Source organism: Artibeus jamaicensis, unplaced genomic scaffold, assembly GCF_021234435.1.
Source record: "Artibeus jamaicensis isolate MK-2021 breed Jamaican fruit bat unplaced genomic scaffold, CSHL_Jam_final scaffold_847, whole genome shotgun sequence".
In the NCBI taxonomy this organism is placed as follows: Eukaryota; Metazoa; Chordata; class Mammalia; order Chiroptera; family Phyllostomidae; genus Artibeus; species Artibeus jamaicensis.
This window is the reverse complement of record NW_026522057.1, coordinates 22,368,666-22,388,491: the sequence shown is the minus strand read 5'-3', so window position 1 is coordinate 22,388,491 and position 19,826 is coordinate 22,368,666. Positions and strand designations below refer to the sequence as shown.

Sequence of the window (19,826 nt, the reverse complement as noted above, 5' to 3'; positions counted from 1 at the left end):
CATTTTTCTCCTCCAGCACCTTGTTTCTCCTTAAGGCTGCCTTTGACAGAGTACCCGGGACTCAAAAACCTTTCACAGGGTGCCCCCAGGTGGTATTTTGGGGAATCACATCCATTTCCTACATGAACAATTACTGCTGGTTCCAGCTAAATCCACAAGGAATCCACAAGAATGCTAAACTGCTTTTGTTGGTACATTGTAGAGACTGTAGGGGATAGTTACGGCCACAGAACAGAAGGCAGACCTCAGCTGGGCATGCTCCCCTCTACCTGGGGGAGGTGGGGAGGCACAGAAAAGCCAGGGTACACCCTGGTCATGGGCAACAGCACTATGATCAGGCCAGCCTGCCGGATGTGCAGGTGATGCCTCCTGTCCTGCCTGGGCCTGAGGGTGCTCAAAGCCCGGATTAGGCTGTCTTGGGCCGAAGAGCTACTGGGGTAGTGACATGTACAGAGTCTGTGACCCCTGTTTGAGTTAGTGATTCCTGCACTGCCTTCCAAAACAGCCAGCTGGAGAGGAGGTGCTAAGGCCCGAGGAGAAAGGACAGTCTGGAACTGCCTTTTCCCCAGCTGGGTGCCGTAGCTTAGACCTAAATGTTCACAGGCCTCTGGTCCTTTGGTACCCACGTGAGTGGCCAGGGAGTGCTGTGCTGGGCCTGCATGGGAAAGCAGTGGCTGCCAACTCCTGCAAGGCCTTAGGTGAGGTGTGGACCATCTCTGAGCTGTGTTCTCAACATTAAGGTTTCTCCCCCAGTCAGCAAGTCCCCTCTTCTCTGCTCCCACACGCCCTCTGACCTGGGGCTGATCACTACACTGTCTTCATGTCCTGATTGCCTTCACAACACGGCAAGCTCATAACAGCCTCTGGCTCGGACAGATGGAGTCAGCATGCTGTAGGAAGGCTCACAGGACCAACCTGCCCTGAAGGCTGGGCACGGAGGGTCTTCCCAGGCACTGATGTTTGCCTCTTTTCCAGGACCACCAACCACCCCTGGCACCCTATGTACTGACCATCTCATAGACTGATGATCTAGGCAGCGCTTGAATTCCACCTGTTACACAGAACTAACAAAGCTCTTCCCAATGACCCTGAAATCTCGTCCCTAGGGCTTCTACCCACTTGACCTCTACCTCCATCACTGCCAACACAGTGGCTGTCAGCACATGGTGCCAGGCCCTTTGCACCCAAGGCCCTTCCTCACATCACATTCTACTTTGCTGTGTGCCTTAAAGTACAAAAAACAGCGTGGCCAGCATCAGACCACATTGTTAGAAATCAAAGTTTTGCCCTTGCCCGTGTGGCTCAGTTGGTTGAGCATTGTCCTGCAAAGCAAAAGGCCACTGGTTCAATTCCCAGTCAGGCCACATGACTGGGTTGCTGGCAAGTCCTGGTTGGGGTGCATGCAAGAGGCAATCAGTTGATGCGTCTCTCACATATTGACTTCTTTCCCTCTCTTCTCTAAAAAATAAAAGAAATCAAAGTGTCATCGGGCAGCTTGGGACAGGAGCTGTAGGCCTACAAAAACTGGGCCTGGAATAGGGTGATGACCCATGTGTGCTGAGTGAGAATGAAACCACTCAGCACAAAGCCCCAGGGGCCTAAGAAACCTACACGTACTCAGCCAACCGCTTCCGAGCTCTTTGCCGCCTGCCCTGCAGCGCCTGGCTCCTCCTAGGTCCCCACACAAGTAGGCAGACTCATGTCATCAGCTCCCAACTGATACTTCCAAACTGAAAGCAAACTAAATGTACCTTTGAATCCAGGCAAAGAATGTACCAGAGGCCGAATGTGATTGGCAAAGAATAAAGCCTGAAAGGGAGATTAAACAACAGACAATTCTGACCTGATTTATGGCAGCAGCTGCTACTTACTGCTCTCGAGAGGCAAAGGCCTCTGAGGTTCTCACGACATCTAAAAGATGACCCCGACAACTGCAGACATGCACAATCCTTAGTACGGGCACGTGCCTAACAACTCCCACACTGAGCTCAGCCCGTTCCTTCAAGGTCCCATATCATCCTCAAGGGCCAATTATAAATAAGAGACCCACCATTTTTTGAACACCTACTATATGCCAGGTACTGGCATATAGTGCTTTTCATATCCGACTTCAATTAATTCTCATGAAGCTGTAAGAGAGAAACAACTATATTCATGGGTGAGGAAGTTTGTATCCAAGGTTGAACTGTAAGTAGAGCCCAGGCCTCTAGGGCTTCAGGGTGGCGTTCCCAGGCACCACTCTCTATGTGGTTTCCAGATCCTGGAGCCTCCTATCCCCGCCTCTGTCAGAAGGCCAGCGATGGTGTAGATGTCAGTCAGGCTGGCCCCGGGGTCCCTGCTCCAAGCTCAGGAGCTCGCCTGGGTCTCCACTGCAGGGGGCACTGAGGCTCTGAAACACCAAGTCCTTGGAGCACCTCTCCACCTCCACCCAGCACACAACCCTCCTGAAGAAACAGCTTTCCAACTTCGCTTACTTTCCGTCACGGCTTTGGTTCTTTTCTACCAATAAAATAGTTAAGACGACTCTGTCTATTTTGTTTTATTAGTTAAATTGCTAAAAAGTCATCAGGGGAAAACAACAAAAAAATGAAATTGGCAGAGATTTAAATATCAATGAAATCATATCCACTTTTCATTCTTACACAAGTATGTGCCTAAAATGATCCTCTCAGGGTAAGCCACCCGGGACCCCTGAGTTTTGTGGGAAACATCGCTCAGCACCAGCTTCGCCGGGGCACACCAGGTGTGCGCTGGCAAGAACCCTGGTTGGTGGGAGGGGAGCAGAGCAAGGAGAGTAGAGTAGAGATGGAGGCAAAGCCTCGGATTTGCTCTGATTTGACAATGACCATGGTGAGAGGGAGCCACGTACTGGTGACCATGCAAACATGCCTTCTGTAGTTTGTGGGGAGGCTGCACGGGACCCAGGCCACAGAATCCAGCTTCCGTGCCCCGGGGTGGTGTTCGCTCCTCCCCACTGACTTGCACGCTGGCCAGAGACCACAGATAACGCAGAGCAGAGCACATTGCCATGCCAGGATCGCCACACGGACAAGGACGGACAACCCGATCAGGAACATCACTTTTAAGGGGAAGGAAGCAAAGCAGAAGGAAACCCAGGAAGATACAGTGAAAAGGAAGGGCGGCATCCCTTTATTCTCCATCAGCTGGTGGCTTTCTGTCCTCCAAAGTCAAGATTTCTTCAGTTGTTTTTTTTCTCCCTTTAAAAAATTTTGAAGAGTTCCAACACAGTTCTTAGGATAGTTCATAGTTTCAGCTCTTGATATAAAACTCAAACATTAAAATCAAATCAATCCACAGAGGGCAGGGAAGAGAATAAGCCCAGTAGGGCCTTACAACTAAATTTAAGCTTTTTCAACACCTAATTTGTGCTCCCAAAATGTGGGGTAGGTGGAGGTTGTGGAGCCCAACACCCAAATGTAGAATAAGGGTGAAAATATGAACAAAAATACAGAACCCTCTCTGCTGCCCAGACTGCAACATGAGAAAACAGGAAGCTCTGTTCAAGAGGGTGGGAAGAGACTCAGACTCTTGCTTGAGGTCAACGAGGTGGCCGGGGAAGTCAGTATGACACGGGGGCTCTCAAAGGCACACTTGCAGGAATGGAAGGGGTTAAAGCTTCAAGTAGAAACAAAATGTACTTTAAATACTTAAATACTGATAAATATTTCCTTTAGGTGCTCCTGAGGGCTTAACAAAAATATTTTGTCTCATTTTTCTCAGTAAGTTTTAAGACAAAATTGGCATCATGTCAAAACCGGAGATGTGGTTAAATCAGATCTGCCCGAAGCATCCAAGGAGCTGTGGAAACGGTGACCTCGGCTGAGATGCCTGAAGTTCCGCTGCACGTGCGGCTTCTCGGGGCGAGGAGGTCATCCCCTTGACTGTGCTGAGTCACTCTCCCAAGGTACATGTACTCGGTGCCCCAGAGCCACCAAAGCCAACACCACTGGGTAGACACGAGGCAGGTTTTTCTTGAGGAGCTGTAAACAGACGGTCTGGTTCCGAGGGTGCGAGCAGTACTGGGATGCCAGGGAGTTCCGAGGAGCCGGGCTACCTTCTAAAGGAATCCTGTTACCTGCCTACTTGGGGAAAGCAGAAGGAATCAACAAGTTAACAGCTGGCTTAGGAAGGCCACGGGACAAAAGGAAAGATTACAAAGTTGGGATTCTGCGCTTTCAGGCTTCCAAATACTTTGTATTTAAATGGGAACTGAGTTTGGAGGCACTGTTCCATGTACAAAGGTGATGTCCTACAGAAGGTTCAGCAACAGCAGTAATGCCAAAATAGATAATCTTTCGGGCCAGCTTTCTCTTGTGAGGAAGGACCCCACATGATCTAACAGTCTTTGCCAAAAAAGGACCGGCAGCAGCCCTGGAGCAGAGTCTGGAAAGCTATGTGTTGAGCTAGGAGCAGTAGGACACCAGAGTAAGTAGGCACGTGATAGTCCTCTCATCTAAGGGAACACACGCCCCTTTGTGTGAGCGGGCCCTTCCCTGGGCCTGGCACCAGAGGGGCTTTCCCACCAAGACCACACTGTAAAAGCTAATGGTTAGGGGAGAGGACTGGACATGACGTAATGTAACGGGAGCAAACACACCTACAGACAGACTGCTGAGTGCAGGCTGAAAGCCAGGACCCAGGGCCAGCCACGGGCTGTGCTTGGGAAATGATGACAAGAAAAAGGAGAGTGCGGAGATGGAAAATGCAATGTTTTGAAATTTAAATGTTAAAAGACAAAATAAATCCTCTTTTCATTGATGAGAAGTCATGAGAAATTATCAAAAATCCACACTGAAGTGGTTCCAATGTGTCCAGGCCATGGTTTCAGAGACCATGTTAACTTCCTGTACCAACCAAAGAAATTCCCCAGGTGGTTGCAACTTATCTCAGAAATGACATAAAAAAACAAAACAAACAAAAAAAAAAACCCAAGCCTTGTCTGAGTGACACAGGAACAAGATAATCACAAAGAAGGAACTGCTCCCAAGGTCAAGCATGTATCGAAGAGGTCAAGCCTCGTGATACTCAATCCAATCACTGGGTAATAGCCAGGCAGAAAAATGCATGTCACAACAAGGGCAAAAGTAATTTCTAGAAGGAACTGTTGATGGGTGTCCACTGTGCTTTGGAAGTAAAAAGCAGCTCATAAGAAAAAAATAGTAGACGATGCTTCAAGGCTCTCTCATGACACTGGCATCTTGAAATTCCCTACCAGCCCCTTGGTGACACCAGAGAAAGCATTCCAGAAATATTTCAAGAGATCTCTCTGGGCACTTGAGCTTAATAAAAGAAACAAAAAGTGAAAAAGGTTTTAGAGCTTAAAAAAAAAATCTCCATATGCAAAAAAAAAAAAAAAAGAAGAAGAAAAGAAAGGCAGCTTCTGAAGATCAAGTTTTAAGGGGAGGAAAAGGAGAACAAGTGTGGTTTTTGGCAACTTGCAATCAAGTACGATTGTCAGGAAATTCCACAATTAGACACTGAAATGTTTTCCAAGACACAGAGGGAGCACTCAAAATACCGAAAGACACTAGGTGGTCAGGTGTCGCTGCATACACGCTGTTTCACGAGGGTCTTGGCACACAAGCGTGGACCAAAATCCTTTACTAGGCAACTGCCCCTGGTCCCAGAGGGCAGACGGAGCCAGGTATAAGACACCACCGCACAGAGCAGTTCCCACAGGTCCTCCGTGGTCTGAGAGAAGGGGAGGAACAGCTTTCTACAGGTTACTTTTACCCGGCCAGTGCCCAACACATGCGCATCTGAAACCTCCGCTGGTGCACCTGCCATGTGCCCTTCCTTTCTCTAACTCTGAGAAGGCCACATAAAGATTTACAGCGGGCTCTTCAGTTCCTTTAGGAAAGTTCTGATATTAGTCTGTTCCCTAAATTCTTGGTCTTGTTACCAGCAAAGTAGAAAAAGGCAGCACAGCCTCTGCTAAAACACAGCAACGATTTTGTCTGAACCAGGACAGAGATCTCTCCCTCTTTGTAAACAGAGTTGGCTAGATAATATATATTTATATATAATTTTTTCTTAGTGGAGATCTGATCCCAGCCTGGCGTGAGTGAGGCTGGGAACTGGGGTTTTGGTTTATGGGAGTAATTTTGTCCTTTGTTCTTCCTAGTTCTCAGTCCGAACACTTGCGCGCTGGAAAATTCCAAATTAAAAGCCACAGAAAGGGAAAGGGGTTTCGACATATTATCTCTTTGCTCGAACAAAGTACAAGGCGTTTGTTTTTGGATAGTACTTCACATTCTGTTTTTTGTCCATGAGTCCTCCAAATATGATGAGTTCGCCCCTGCCTTGCACCACTGTGTGCAGGCTGGTTTCAGGAGGTCCGACCACAGAACTGCTATTAAATACTTTCCATTTGACCCGCCCCTTCTCCTTGGTGTCTTTAATGTCCAGCACATACATCTGCATGGGCTTGCAGTTCATACTCTGGTACAAGGGTTTGCCAACATTTAGGGACTGTGGAGGATGGTGGCCCAGGCGGCGGGCAATAGGAGGTAAGGAGTGTCCATCTCCTTGGGCAGGCCCTGGCCGGGGAATAGGCACCGTTTCTCCGCTGCTCAGGTTCTGACTCCCTGGGGAGCCTGGAGAGGATCCCAGAGGAGGACTTAGTGCCGCGGAGGCTGAGGGGCCTTTGGATGACATTGCTTTGATGGCTTCTAGGCTCCGACGCAGGGCACCTGGGGAGACGGCTCCTGCAAGGGCACTGGCCACGTGTGGCGGGGTATGCACACCATTCGCCTGCTCAGGAAGGTGTCTCACACTTCCCCCAGCTGTCCTGCTGTCCACAGTGTCCATGTGATTGCTACTAGAAGTGGATTTCAGATCCCAATTTAGATCTATTGATCCCAATCTCAGATCTTTCTGATCTGGTAGTGACCCTCGTCGAGGGGCCAAAGAAAGTCCCATTTTTAGGTCATACCCCTCGGTGGTAGATGGAGTGCTAGGAGACATGGCCTGTACAGGGCTGTCCAAAGAAGAGCCACCTACAGCTGCTGTTCCTGGAGATAAACTGCCACCATTGAGGACAGGAGAGCCATCTCCTCTGGCTGGGGAAAGGCTTCCTTCCCGGGAACCTGAGGGGGTCTGCCTTTGAGCTCTGGGTCTCAGTGTTCCCCAGCGGCCGTTAACACAAGGAGCTTCATCCATGCTCCTTACTGGAGACTGTGAGCGGTACTCTCGGGTTTCGGGAACCAGGGCTGGAGGAGTGGCACTGATAGGTGATGGGCGAGAGTTCAAACTGGGGCTGAGTGGGGCTCTTCCACTGGGAGCTTGGCTGAAGACCACCACACACTGCCCCACCTGGAAGGCAAAAGACTTGTGCTCAGTTCTGATCATTCATTGAACCATCAACCATTTTATCACGAGCATCTGGGATACACCAGGCATTTTGCCAGTACCTGAGATGCAGAGATGAAAGTAACATAGTCTGCTTTCCAGGTCAGAACGGCAGACAGACATGGGAGCCATTTGTTGCTATAACGTGACCTGTGCTGGCATTAGAATTATGTGTACAGAACAAGGGTACAGTGGAGGAAGGAATCAGTTTTTGTTTGGGGGATCCTTAGGGGATCCTGGAGAAAATTCTGTAGACAAAGAGATGCTTAAAGCTGGGACTTAAAGGATGAGGGGGGCCCACTAAGTTTTTTCTTCTAGTGATTCACAATGTGAGAAACTCCCAAGGAGCTATGGTTAAGATCTACCTATTTTGTGACATCCAGATGTCTTATTTTCCATACAGATTTGCTCATAAATCTGACAAGTTAACTTGGTTTTACATTCTGGGACCTCTCCTCCTGCTGGCCCGTCAGTTCCCCACTTACCCGGCAAGCTGGATGGCACCACAGCTCTGGGGCCCCGTGATCTTCATTTTCTACCTTGAGTGGCTGCCAGGCCCAGGGACTCGAGTGCATGTGCAACAACCAGGCATCCTTGAACAGCTGTAAGAGAGGGACCAACAGCAGGGCTCAGGTGTGGTTCCTATCACACAGCACACACAGACCTGAAGTCTCAAGACCGTCTACCGGTCTCGAGAGTGTATGGGCTCTTCCAGGAGGAAGAGCAAAACCTTCACTACTCTTCCATCTGGGCCTGTGCTCATCCATATATTATCATTGGCACAAAAATTTGTGCTGGTGACCCATGAATCAATTTCAAGTGTTTTTGAATTTTGCCTGTGCTTTTGTGTGTGTGTGTGTGTGTGTGAGAGAGAGAGAGAGAGAGGGAAGTTGATAATATGTCTCCATAAGTTTCTGAACCAGTATTTTTTTTTAAAGATTTCATTTACTTATTTTTAAAGCAAGGGGAAGGGAGGGAGAAAGGGGGAGAGAAACACTGACGTATGAGAGAAACATCAACCTGCTGCCCCTGGCACACCCCCAACCAAGGGCCAAACTGGCAACCCAGGCATGTGCCCTGACTGGGAATTGAAAGACCTTTCGGTTTGGGGGACAATGCCCAACCCACTGAGTCCCACCAGTCCAAGCTGAACCTGCTTTTATGTCCCCTTCCTCCTTGAAAAGAATGATAGCAGCAAACCTTACAGCCTAAAGAGGAAGTGGGAGTGGAAAAAAAATACAGATAGGAATATTCAAGAGATGAATGTTTCTGATTAAAAGAACTCCTTACCCCCCCCAAAAAAAACCCCAGAAAATACAGAGACTATATATATACCCAAAGGGAAAAGGTACTCTCAATGAAAGTGCCACAGAAAGTCTTGGGAGACGAGAAGGGAAGCAAGTGTGAACACTCAGAGCACACGCACGGGAATGCCGCAGCAGCCATACTCACGGCGTTGGGACCGCCACACCCTCCAAGGATTAATATAGTTGCATCGTCTATGACAATCTGGGGACAGAAAGAAGTTTAAAATACAACCATAAAGATACAGTATCTGACCTATGCTTTAGCCATACATGAAAACAGCCTACCCACCTCCTAAGTGAGAGTCTTACTTCTAGTTACCATAATAAGCTCTGTATTCTCCCATGTCAGTTTTGGTCCCTGTGAACAAACTGATAATTCACCTGAATGGAAATATTCTTTGTTGATCATATATTAACATGAGAGTGCCAACCACGTAAAATGCAGGGTTCTCTTATAAAACAGAAAAGTAAATGCTTTGAGGAGAGGCATAATATAAAACCACTAAAAATATATGTAACCCATTAGAAGTTGAAAAGCAAATATCAGAAAAGGTAATGACAAATTTTCTTTTGGCTTATGCATGTCAGCATCTTACCTGACTCCCTCCTCCCTCTCCCGCCCTAACTAAAAGATGCTACAGTGCTTGCTGAATAGTTATTTTAATTCCTGAGCACCTGAGACTGGCCACCTCGAGGATGAGGACTGGGGCCTGAGATGTTTGGCTTGGACCACGCCCACTGCTCGAGGTCAAGGACCCAGACATCATTGCTCCTGTAAGATAAGGACATAAGAATGAAGGAAGTGGGAGCTACTGGGGACCACAAGAGCTGATATAAATGACGTCACACTTATAAAGATGCCCCGTAAAGTGCCATGCTCATAATTAGCACTTAAAACTATATACTTTTTCTTTTTAAAAGATTTTATTAATTTGTCTTTAGAAAGAGTGGAAGGGAAGGTGAAAGAGAGGGAGAGAAACATCAATGTGTGGTTGCCTCTCGTGCACTCCCAACCAGGGACCTAGCCTACAACCCAGGCATGTGCCCTGACTGGGAATAGAACCAGCGATCCTGTGATTCACAGGCTGGCACTCAGTCCACCAAGCCACACAGTGGGGCTGAACTGTATTTTTCTTCTGCTTCTTCCCTTGGAACCCATCTCTAGACCATCAGACCTTTGTTCTTTCCATTGACCCATACAGCCTTGCTTGTGTGAGTCCTGTCTGTTGTCACACACTAATACCTAAAGAGTTAATAGATGACAGCAGGAAACAGCTACTGGCCAACATATAGTCTTTCTTTTTAAAAATTTATTGATTTTAGAAAGAAAGAGGGAGGGAGAGAAAGAAAAATCAATTTGTTGTTTTGCTTATTTATGCCTTCATTGGTTGATTCTTGTATGTGCCTGGACTGGGGTCGGGGTGGTGGTGGTATTGAATCTGCAACCTTGGCATATCAGGATAACCAATTGAACGAACTGACCAGGGCTAAGGTACAGTTTTTCAAAAGCAAAACCAGAAGGAAGAAGAAAAATTATTCAAAAGGCAGAATAGAATGATTTACCGATTCTGGCTACAAAAAGTAATTCACCATGGCTAATGACAGCTGTGGTTTCATCAAGGACAAACTGTCCTCTCCACCCACCAAGGGACGAGTGTGGCAAGGACAGACTCCTAGATGGCAGTCTCTGCTTTATGGTCCGCTCTGTAAAGTCATTTATTCACACACTGGAACACAGCAGTAAGGGCTCTGATACCTTAAGCCCTGAACCCCCTCACCTGGAGGAGAGCTCACACTGCCAAATCAAATACACAGTGGTTCAGATGGAGGACTCTGGCTCTGGACTCTGGCCTGAGCTGGTCGGCTGTGGCCAGAGGTGGAGAGGACAGTGCATATGAAGAACAGCCTAACAGAAGTGTGTCAGATCTGACACAGTTTTCTTGCTCCTACCCACTCCCCCAGCCCAGTCCATTTGGAGAGTGAACCATTTCCACCTGTCCTGTTAATTGACCTCTCTCCTTCTCTAAGGCCCCAAAGGGCACAAACTGGGTCACAGAGGAGAGCAAGAAAAAGTACTGTTTCTTGGAAGGGGACCTTCCGCAGACACAGGTAGAAGCAGACAAGATGGAGGTTCCTTTAGAATTTGATCCCACTGAAGAGAACCACACCAAACAAAAAGTGACTGCACAGCCCTGATTCTATGGAGCAAGTTTCCTAACTTTACTGGTACATGACTAGGGGATGAAAAGTTGGAATGCCAAGGTCAGATGACTAACTAGATTAATTCGAGACGTGTTCAGGAACACTGGCCCTGACCAGTCCACTTTTCTGACCTGTCATTCCCAGGACTACTTACCTTCAGGACGACAGGCAGCAAGCCAGATATACTTACATTTGCCGAGATCCCAAGGAACCACCAAAGACAATCATTTTATCCTCTATCACACAGGAGGAATGGCCGGCCATGGGAGGCGGCCCATGGGTTGTCACAATGCAGTTCCACCTAATATAAAGTCAGGAGGAAGCCGAGAAGTCAGGAGCCATCTGGACCCATGGCACTCTGGGAATTAGTAGCCAAAACTGAAGAGATCCCTGTTCTTCAACTGGCTCGTTCATAGTTCTTGGAAGAGCAATGTATCTCTCCCACTTTTTCTCTTTGGAATAAGAGTTGTTAACTTTAGGTTTTAAGGGGGTCCTGGAAACCCTCTGAAGCTGTAGGCAAAAATATGTGCATATGTCAATTGTTTTTTCTGGGAAAAGAGTCCATAGTTTTCACCAAATTCTCAAGGACATTTCTGAACACAAAAGAAGACAAGGAAATCCACTCATTTAACATGTTTTATTCCTGACTGAAAAGATCTTTGTGGCTTACCAGTTTTTAGAGGGTGAGTAAGTGTGTATTTCATCAAAGAATCTCTCCGGCTGGTGTAGGGGATAAGGGCTTGGCCGAGTCCAGCCACCAAACAGCACCAGCAGGTCCTTGTACACGACCAGAGTAGCTCCAGCTTTGGGGGAAGGATAAGACCCTGGGAGAAGCCAGTAACAACACAGTTAGGATTCAAGGTCTATGACAAGCCACAAGTGGGTCATCTGTAGGTTACCTTTCCATGGAAGAGTGACCAAATACCACAAAGCATAAGAAAAACGGGGAGAACAAAACTGGGTTTATAGGTCTGAAAGAAAACCATCACCAGTTCATACATCTTTTATCATTAAAACAGCGAAACCTGAGTTAGAAGAAAGTTCCTTAGCCTCTCCAGACTTGGTTTTGCTCACCTGAAATTAGGGATGAGAATGCATAGCTCATTAGGCTGTTTCGCATGTTAAATACATTCAAAGCACCTAGCACAGAGCCTGGCACATAGAAGGTGCTCAATAAATGTCGGCCTCTCTTGCCCATCCCTTTAAAAAGCTTAATAGAGAGTACAAAGGAAGAATTTAAGGGATCCAGGGAGGAGTATGTATAGAGGCTAGATACCTGGATGCCACTTAGAAATAACTGCTACCAAACACAGGCAAAAAAGGAGGCAGAATGCAGTTCTCGTTTCTCCTATAAATGAAATGTTAACACAATGACCTTAGCTATGGGCCTCACTAGCACCCATGGGAGCAGACTTTCAAGGCCCGATGTAAAGGCATTCCAATGAAACTGCAACCCTTCATACCAAGAGTGGCTACTAAACCCTCCAGGCTGGACCTCTGAGCTATGTTGAATGAATTTTGAAACAACAGAAATTTGGCTTATGCTGGGACACTTTAGGAATGACAAATGTTCCACAGGAGCATAATTTGCAGAGCTTTTGGTTTCTGAAACAACAATCGCCATTTCTCTCAATCCCTTACTCTACGTGCCACCTTTAGTCTGCTCGGGACCAATATCCAGGGTCAGTAAATACTGAACTATTAAAAAGAATTCGTTGCTGCTGTTATTAAGGGTGCAGGACCCATTTTTCAAAGGAAATCTTAAGCAGAAGGAATTGCAATAGTACAACATATTGACCTGACAGCAGCTGAGGTGTTCCAATTTAGGTGGACCACTTGGCTTCCCCCTTCCGCAAGGGATTATGGGAACGTGGTTTGAAAGTCCTACTCAGGCTGCTTTAATGGTGTCCATTACAAAGTCTTGAGGTTGAAAAGGTGAAGCAGAGAACTGTCTTCCCTGAGAGCCAATTTAAGAGTAATTTCACATGACTTACTGAGAAGAGTCTTCAGAACACAGTGTGAGCATCTAAGAGCATTTTGCGGCACCCGCTATTCTGAACAGTTTCTTCAGAGAACAGACATCAAACCAGCAAGAACGTCACCGCAGAAACCAACCTTGCCTAGTAGTGTGGCTCTCGGGTCAGCCAGTTCTTGTGGCCCTCACCCCCTCCCTTGGAAATCATGACTAGGGGTCTTCAAGATCTGTAGTCCACAGAACTTCAGATTACTAGTTAAAAACTTTTGCCTTCCTAGGAGGAAGACCCTTAGCCCCACTAGAAAATCTAACTAAATGTAGCAATCTAGTTAAAATGTGAGTGTACCCAAAGATGATTTAATTTGTGATATGGCACAGAAAGCTTCAAGTTCTTGTTCTTACCTTGGAACTCATAAGTATGGTGGAAATGCTGGGAAAAGCAAATAAAATATGCAATAGACTTCACCAGACTAATCATTTAAAAACCTTCCAGACTGAAATTTGGATTTGGATTTCAGACACTGAAAATCCTGGCTTTTAAAATCAATCGTACAGAGTGAAGCAGACCAAGGGTCTATAAAATAGAAAGCGGAGTTCTGGAAAGCAAGCAATAAATCTTTACTAAAATTTTGAGAAAAACAAGAGAAGTCCTGTCCAAATTACATATCTTTATTCATTATTTTAAAGTTCTAAGAAAAGCAAGCTATTTAAATGTTTCTTACCAATAAACTTTCTTTAAAATGCCCCCATGGCCACCTGTCATCAGACAAGGGGATTCAGACCTGGAACTGCCCTCAGTAAAACCTCACGTCCTGCAGCGTGAAGAGCTGGGAGCACTCTGAGGACCCCAGATCCTCCACAGTGCAGAGACCCATTGTCAGCCTGGTGACGCATGAAATAACTACCCTTCCCTCCATAAAACTTACAAATGAAGGTTTTACACTCATTAGGACACTTCTTGGCCTGCCTTCAAAATAATGAGATCACTGGGCCTCTAGACACGGTCTGAACACCGTTGCACCACAAATGTGGACAAGAAAGGGTGTCGCTCCCATGCAGCTTCCCACCGAGCACCACAGGACAAAATGCGCCCTGCATCAAAGCTGGACACCATGTCACTCGAGCCCTTCCCCCCAGAGCCAATGCTCTCCTCTCAGGCTTCATTCCCCAGACACACTGAAGGCTGCCTAATCACGCAGCAGATATGATCAACGGAGCAAATGCAAAACAAGGCACAAGCCAAAAAGGCAGCTGTGGGAAACGGGACGATCAGATAGGCGCCTATGCACAGAACCAGCATCCCCAAAACTGCTAATTGGCTCAGGTGTTTCCCAAGGTTCCTATGAATCAGAAGAAAGTTTCACATGTGAAAGACAGTGGTAGAATTACAAGGCATTCTTGTTTACTTTTGCAAAGACAGTAAAAACAGTGAAGCAATTCCTAACTCTGGTCTGGTCTGGTTTCTATGCCACTTTCCCACAACTGCAGTTTCTATTCATGGAGAACCTAGGGCTGGAAGAGTAGCTCAATTGTTTGATACAAGATAAAACAGGAACCTGTTTTCATCAGGGTGCCTGTATTTTATGTGAGACTAAAAATTATTTTTACATTTCCAGACTATGATTATTGATTAATATTAGTTTATTATTAAGGTGTTATAAATAATAGTTACCATTCCCCTACAGCTGTAGTTTTTTCAAGGTTGATTTATTTTTTTACTGAATTTATTGGGGTAACATTAGTTAACAAAATTATGTAGGTTTTGGGTGTACAATTCTACAACACGTTGCCTGTACACTGCCTTGTATGTTCGCTCCCGAGTCAAGTCTCCTTTCCAACACTTCGCCCTCCCCCACATCCCCCCCATACAGCTGTAGTTCTTGTCACAACACATTCGGGGGAGGGGCCGCTTCTGAGTTCCGTATTTAGCAGGAAGGGGTGAGGAAGGAGAAGGTGCATTTCTAACAAGCTCACAGGTGACTGATTTTGGGATCTAGACTTTGGGACTCTTCATTTTGATATTAAAGGACAAAGATCCAAGGTCAGTTTTCCTTGACAAATGCTTCGATCAAAGAGGGACTGAAAGAAACTACTTTTAACATTTTCAATATACAAACATTTCCCTAGTTGTTCTCACCTACGAATCACTGAACATACACTCTGCAAAATAAATTTTAAAATTTGTTCCACCTACTGGCTTTCAGGCAAATCATTTTAATGTCAGTATCTTAAATCTCTCCATAACTAAGCAGGGTCATACTGAAAGTTAATTTAATCATGTTCCTCCGTGATTTGTCACTTTTGCTGTGACCTAAGTGACAAACATAATAATTATGACATAAGTGACTTGCTAATAATTATTCTCCATGACTTTGAAAATAGAAAAGTCTAAAACTAGGAATTAGGGCCTTATAAGAGGTAAAGTTTGAAAATAAGAAAACTATGAACATAAAAAATTTAACTGTCATTAGCATGCTAATGAATCCAGAAGAAAAGCACTAAACAAAAACATTTCCACTTCGCTCATGAAATTCCAGAATGTTTTTGTGTGTGATTTGCCTTTTAAAGGGGGCACAGACTTACTGCTTAACTGGCAGTTACAATTTTTTCCCTGAATGCTTTCAAATTACTTTATAATTGTGACGGCAAAGGGGACATCAGAGACTGAGTAATGGTAGCGTGTTTCAGACCCGCTCTCCATTTCGCACTCACAACCGTCACACGCATTCGCTTTCTCGGGAGAGGCCCATGAAAGGCACTATTCACTGTCCACGCGGTTCACCAGTCCTTCCCATACAAAACTGGCCTTGAGGGCAAAATGAGACCAGAGAGACCAGATTAACCAACAACCCTAACTCACAGTTTCTTTGGTGTGGGTAATTTTCTGTGGTGGTAAGGAGTCTTGAGTTGGTGTGTACATGGGAGAGGAGTGTGGGGGGAAGATATTTTGCTGATAGGACCCAAGCTGGGTCTTAGGAAGCTGATCAAGCATCCGGCTAGACAGAGCTGTCATGATGGTGGTGTGTGAAGAAACTGACCATGACAGCAGGAGTTCAGAGGTCGGGAGAATAATTTGGAAAGGCATTTCCCAGAACGCCACATTAGCATCTGAATCAGAAAACCTCCAGGGCCCAAGAGCACAGGTTGGCACTCACAACTTAGGAGGCAAGAGACCCTTTTAGTTTTTCTTCAAACTACTGGAGTTATAATTTAACTGCTTACATATCTAAACTGTTTTAATTTTATAGGCAATATTTTGTAATGGGAACAAGAAAAGCATGTTTCACAGTTTATAATTTGAGGAATAAGGAGCCAAGAACGCTTCATAATTCATGAGTATAAAAAACCCTCTTGGGCTGTAAACACCTAGACAACTATTCTGAATAGTAAAAACTATTCAGAATGGTCTCCAAAGTAGGCTGCCAGGAGTTCTGTCCGGAGCAGATGTCAATTTCTCTTCTGATGACGAAAATATTTCCATTTTAATATCAATGTGGTGGATAATTACAGTAAGTCTGCATTTAGGTGGAAGTCCACAGAGGATACAAAACTACAATGCTTATCTTATTTTTTATTGATTGACTGATTTTAGGGGGAGAGAGATGAAGAGAAGGGGGGGAGAGAGAGAGATGAGATATCAATTTGTTGTTCTACTTATTATGCATTCATTGGTTGATTCTTGTACGTGCCTTGACTGGGGATCAGAACCCACAGGCTTAGGGTATAAGGACGATGCTGTACCTGCCTGAGCTCCCCAGCTTGAGCTATAATGCTTATTTAAAAAAGGAAAGTAGGAGGCCAACAAAGTTATTCTTTGGCAAAGTCACTGCAGAACCCCAAAACTCCTGCTTTCTACGACTTGGGTCTAGCCAAGTATGCTCTTTAACTCAGTTTAAAATCAGGATTTTAAGTTAGTCACCGAGGACATAGTACTGAACTCAGAAAGAACTAAATTATCTGCACAGCATGGCTTTTTTCCAGATTACTGCCAGCGACATCTCTCCCCATTCGGAAGGAGGGTTGATGGGGAGGAGACAACCTCTATCTACCTCAATCAGCACTTAGCACACTGTGCTGCAATTATCCCAATAAGATTGGAGTCTCCCAATAAGATTATACGTACCATATTCTGCCTTGTATAATGTGCACTTTTTAGCCCTATTTTCTTGAGGGAAAAATAAAGATGTGCATTATACATGGGTATAATGATTACGTACCATGGGTATAATGATCCCATTTATAACACACAAAAACATAGGTGCACATTACGCACAGGAGCACGTTATACATGGCAGAATATGGTACTATGCTAGAGGATCGGAACTATTCTTCATGAAAAAGCTTACCGAACTGAACCAATCCACGGAAGCCAAATGGTTACAGATCCCTCATGAGTTGGTATGAGGACTGGCTCCGGTTAATCTCATTCTCACTGCCGAAAGGCCACCCAGCAGTGGGCCTTTCAGCAGGGGAAAGGTCAAACACTCTTTAGGCGTCCCCCGCCCTCCACTCCTTTTATTTTTAGTTTATTCCTCAATGCAACACGGCCAGAAAGTTAAAGCTTGATATCAAAACAACTCACTGACATCAGACAAAGCTTGTCTGGATCCCAGGCTTCAGGGCACACATTTTTATTATTAAAATTATACCCACATCTTTGTAAACATCAGTCCTTAGGTCATTTACAGTACATCCAAAACAACAGGAACTTTTGTAATGGGGCATGAGAAACTTTTAGATCCTGTCTAACTATATGTGCCACAGGCAGAAATAAAAGAAATTCCCTATTGGCATTGTTTTCACTTCTAAACAAACCCCACATGAAAGACCATCTGATAAATAGGGTAGCACTTATCAGCTAAAAATTAACAATATGAAAACCTGTAATAGTTCCTTGTTACCATTTCAATTAGTCTTTTGATTCAATTTCTGGGGAAGGAGAGGAGGTCCAGAGTCTCAGTTTAATCTGATAAATTTGTTAATTGCAGTTCTAATGGTGTATGTGTGTGTGTGTGGGGGGGGGTTCTCTTTTAAGTGGCTCTGTTTAAAAGTGAAAACAATGTTGCTAGTCATAAAGTTTCTGGCCTGGTGTCAAAATAGGACAATCCTAGTCAGGTAGGAGAGCGCCAAACTGAAATATGGGGTAATCTTATTTATTCTCTCCCCCAGAGTATTAAAGTTTACCCAGATTCGAGCTCTGCAAATTTTTCCACTCTTCTCTTCAACAGGAGAGAATGTGCATCCACCTTAGAAAAGCATGTATTCTGGAAAAATCCCAGGATCTGAACTTTATTCATAAACAGGAAGGATCCCTTCCTTTCCTAGGGGAACCCACTGGCTCTGCTCTCATCCACATCCCCTGAGACCACCACAGATCGGGTTGTTCCTGGACCACATACGGCTAGAGGAGAAATCACCATCTCAGGAAGAGTAACCAGGACCGGGTCGTGCATCTGGAAGAAGCTGATACAACAAAGAATTTAGCCGCTTCAGTAACATCCTGTGCCTTCTACAGAAATTAGTGTATGTAAATGGTGTCTGGGCTCTGGGTGCCTTCCTTTCAGAAAAACAAGAAAATGTAGATGGAGATTCAAATACTTCGTAGTTATTTTCATCAAATACACTGTCTTTATAAAAATAATCAGCCTTATAAATAAATTATAATAAACTGAATAGAATCCTAATTGCTACTTTTCTCCTCATAAATCAGATTTTCTTAAAAAAATCTATCCATGTATATATATGTAAATCCTGGGTCTGTATGTATTTTATAACTTAAACACCCCATCTACTACTCTCTTGTATTACCAGTTATTTTCTTATTTCTTTATATTTTCTTTGCATTGGTTTATTTGTTTATCGTCTGTCTTCCCCTAGTATACCTTGCTTCTTGTTCACACCTGTGTCTGTAGTACCTAGAACAGCACTAGGCATAAACACTCAATAAACGAAGGCGTGAAGATGAATAAACAAAGGAATGAATGCAGTCACTTTTCACACTTCAGGAGCTAGAGGATAACTTATAACCAATGCCCACTCCTTAGCTTCCACACCCCCTCTCCATCTGAGTATTATATTGTATGGGTAATCTAAACAAAAAATATGAAAGGTAGGTATTATCATCTACGATAAAGGTGGTACAAATGAGATGTTAAGTAACTTCTCTAAGGGCCCCCCATTATGAAGCACCAGAGATCTGGATGCAAGCCTGTGTTTGCCTGGCACAAAACCCATGCTCTCAATGGTATTACTGACTAGCCTCCCTCCCTATCACATCATATTCCTCTCATCACTTTAGGCCATACAGTCCTTAAATGATGAGTTGCACCTTTCATTTAATTAGCCAAGTGGTTTTTCCTCCTCAAACCTCTGTAATAGTTATATCATCAAATCTTCCTATTTAGAGCAGGACTAAGTGAATAGAGAAATCTCTGGCATACTTACTATGTCTAGAATATTTCTTCAAGTTGATAAGTCTTAAGTAAGAAATGAGTGCTTATGCCCTGGCCAGTGTAGCTCAATTGGCTGGAGTTTCATCCCGTAAATTGAGAGGTTGCAGATTCAATTCCTGGTCAGGGCACAAGCCTACGTTACGGATTTAGTCCCAGCTAAAGACACATACAACAGGCAACCAACTGATGTTTCTTTCCCTCTCTCACTCCCTTTCACTCCCTCTCTCTAAAATCAATAAGCATGTCCTCGGATAAAGATAAAAAAAATTTATAAAGGTTGCATCAAAACCTTTTAAATAGCTAATAAACAGAATTAAAGTTCAAAAAGAAAAAGAAATGAGTGCTTATGCCCACAAACTTAAGAATATTGAGTGCAACTATATTCAAAGTGGAAATAATCCAAATATCCATCAACAGGAGAATGGGGCAAAGAAAAAGTGGTATATTCACATTACAGAACATTTAAACAGCAATAAAAAGGAATAAACTACTGATAGATGCAACCACATGGATGCATCT

The 19,826-nt window shown here is 44.8% G+C and overlaps 1 protein-coding gene across 2 annotated transcripts in view; it reads right to left on the bottom strand.

The window, feature by feature from the left end:
* Nucleotides 1-2,524: 2,524 nt before the first annotated feature.
* FBXO42 (F-box protein 42) overlaps nt 2,525-19,826 on the bottom strand; it is a 90,248-nt gene continuing 72,946 nt past the window's right edge. For both annotated transcript variants that reach the window (XM_037146083.2, XM_037146084.2), the window contains 6 exons: nt 11,551-11,704; nt 11,071-11,181; nt 9,354-9,450; nt 8,824-8,880; nt 7,857-7,973; nt 2,525-7,335 (listed from right to left, as the gene is read on the bottom strand). In XM_037146083.2, coding sequence (XP_037001978.2) covers nt 6,220-7,335; nt 7,857-7,973; nt 8,824-8,880; nt 9,354-9,450; nt 11,071-11,181; nt 11,551-11,704 — 1,652 coding nt within the window. In that variant the 3' untranslated portion in view covers nt 2,525-6,219. The remainder of the gene's footprint in view (nt 7,336-7,856; nt 7,974-8,823; nt 8,881-9,353; nt 9,451-11,070; nt 11,182-11,550; nt 11,705-19,826) is intronic.